The following is a 2,596-nucleotide window of genomic DNA, read 5'->3' as shown; positions in this document are numbered from 1 at the left end:
GGTCCAGCCCCGCCCCCCGGGGGGGGGCAGTGTTGTCCGGGCAACCACTTTCCTCCCGCCCCCGCCCGCAGGAAAACCCGGAGGGAGGGGGGAGCAGAGGGAGAAATGCGCGGAGAAGGTGGGAACACAGCTCCCCAGGCCCGAGGCCCAAGCCAGAGCCACGTGTGCGGGGCCGCGGGGCAGGTAACCCCCCCACCGGACCCGGGAGGAGAGCCCAGTTCGGGCACCCAGAGGAAGAATTCGCGTTCCTAGGCGTTCCCCAACCCCAAGATGAGCCGCCCTCCCTCAGACTCACTGCCAGCCGTCCCTCGTCCCTTTGCCCCCTGAGCCGTAATCACACCCAGTCCCAACAATCCCAGGGATTCCAACCCCCCTCCGCCTCTGTCTTACCTGGGGGGCGCTTTTTTGCACACAGTGCCATCTCACCCAGCAAGGTCCCAGCAATCCCATGGGAGGCCCTGCAGGAAGGGGACATATGCGTGAGGTCGGAAAGCTGGGGGTACCTCTTCATTCCCCTCTTAGACTCCTGCAGGTTCTCTCCCCAGCTCTGACCTTCCCACTGCCTCCCCCAGGCCTCAGCCCTGGAAGGGGTGTGCGCGCGCGGCAGGACTGGCACTTTACAGAAACCTCGACCTACAGGGAAAGGAACTGGCCAGACAGGAGGGCACAGCTCCTGGGGGGCTCATCCCAGAGGCAGCGGTTGGCCCGTGTGCCCTCCTGGTGGCAGGGAGCAGTGGCGGTGCTTACTGGAAAGCAGAATTTCTACCAAAGGGCGGGGCCGCGGGAGCCAAGCCAGGAAGCACCTGGCAGAGGGGTCAGGAAGCGAGGTGGCAGCTCCACCCTCTCAAAATGCTTACACTCCCAGCAGCTCCCACCGCTGGGGGTCCACTCTCACCTCCTCCAGGGGAGCTAGAGGCACGGCCTTCACTTCCAGAACACAGCCCCCAAACCACTTCCTCTGTGTGGGTCAGCTGCCCTTCTGGGCCAGCAGCGGGGCCTCACCAGCCCTGGTGGGGAGGCCCCTCTCGCCCCGCAAGCCCAGCCCAGCCGGGGTGGCAGGAGATGCAGGCCCAGGGAGCATCAGTAAGACAGCCCTTTGCTTCCTCCCATCTTCCCACGTCCCTCCTTTCACCTAAAGAAGTGGGGCGCCTGGGGGCTCAGTCAGTTGAGCGTCCAGCTTTGGCTCAGGTCATGATCTCGCGGTTCGTGGGTTCGAGCCCTGCGTCGGGCTCTGTGCTGACAGCTAGCCCAGAGCCTGGAGCCTGTCTTCAGATTCTGTGTCTCCCCGTCTCTCTGACCCTCCCCTGCTCGTAGTGCCTCTCTCTCTCTCTCTTTCTCTCTCTCAAAAATAAATTAAAAAAAACACACACAAATTAAAAAAAAAAAGTAAGCAGCCTGGCCTACACGACAGGGTCACGGAGCCTCATCCCTGTTCCCCAGCAAGACCCACAGGAAACTGCCGGCGGGTCCCAGGCCCTCTTGTGACCTCCCGCCTCGGTCTGGATAGAAAGCCTTCCCCTTCGTTGGGTTCCCGTCTCTGGCCTCCTGGGCACAGGCCTGCCTGCCCATCAACCCGAAAGGATCCTAATTGCCTGTCTGCCCAGCCTCCATAATTACAGACTCTGGCCGGCCCTCCCCTAACCCCACTCCCTGCCGGAGCCCCAGATGAGCCAGAAATCCTCCCGACCCTCCCCAAGACTGGCCTCCAAGGGTGCCTGGCCCAGGAGGAAAAAACCTCATCCACATTTGGGGGACGCCAAGTCCTCCTCCGGGGCCCTGGCCAGGGTCTCCACCCAGTCTGGAGTGTGAGTCACAGCAGGGTGGGGTGCAGAGGGGGAGGGTGACGGATGGAAGGGTGGGCATCACAAGCTGCAGCCCCACCCTCAGCAAGGGTCAGGAAACACCACCGGCCTGGAGATCTGGGTCTGAGGCCCTGTGGAAGAATTAATGAAGGAACCACACACACTTCGAGGAATCAGGAGCCTGCACACCAAGCAGACCCTGGCAGGAAGGAAAGCGGACTTGGTCCCAGACCTTGTCCCCTCTGGGGGTCCTCACAGGGAGAGAACAGCAGTGGCAGGCATGGGAACGGGGACCCTCTCTCTCTTCTCCCAAGTCGCACACAGCCTGGGTTTCCTGAACCGTCAGGCGCACCGGCCACGTCGCCCTGCCCCAGCCCCCTCTGCAGCCACATTTGGGATAAAAATAGCCAGTTCTGGGAAGAAGGCAACGCTCCATGGAGGAAAACGGCTCCTGCGGGCCCGGCCCCTGCAGCCTTCCAGCCCAGACCCCGAGAGCCCGACCCCTTCTTTCAGAGGAGGCTGGCGGGTCAGGGGGCCAGAAGGAAGCGGAACCCTGGACCTCCGGCGCCCCTGCCACCTTACATCGCCAAGGACGCAGGCCAGGACGTGGCCCCCAACTCCGAACCCCCAGCCCCCACCCCGCACCCCTGGCACAGAGACCTCCTCCACCCGAAGAGAAGAGTCTACCAGCCCGAAGCCCCTCCTCGGGGAGCGCAAACTCTCGGCCCGGGGCTGTTGCGCCGCGCCCCCCGGGCCCCCAGTCCTGCCGCCGGGCGGGCGGACCCCGGACCCCC

The 2,596-nt window shown here is 64.0% G+C and overlaps 1 protein-coding gene across 1 annotated transcript in view; it reads left to right on the top strand.

Annotated features, from left to right (window-relative positions):
• The first annotated feature begins 2,082 nt into the window (after window positions 1-2,082).
• The window catches only part of ATP8B2 (ATPase phospholipid transporting 8B2), a 16,045-nt gene continuing 15,531 nt past the window's right edge, over window positions 2,083-2,596 (top strand). The window contains exon 1 of the mRNA XM_029933473.1: window positions 2,083-2,562. Within this exon, the coding sequence (XP_029789333.1) occupies window positions 2,083-2,562 (480 nt within the window). The remainder of the gene's footprint in view (window positions 2,563-2,596) is intronic.

Source organism: Suricata suricatta, chromosome 3 (genome assembly GCF_006229205.1).
Source record: "Suricata suricatta isolate VVHF042 chromosome 3, meerkat_22Aug2017_6uvM2_HiC, whole genome shotgun sequence".
NCBI lineage: Eukaryota > Metazoa > Chordata > Mammalia > Carnivora > Herpestidae > Suricata > Suricata suricatta.
The sequence above is the reverse complement of the archived record's forward strand: the minus strand, read 5'-3'. Positions and strand labels throughout refer to the sequence as shown.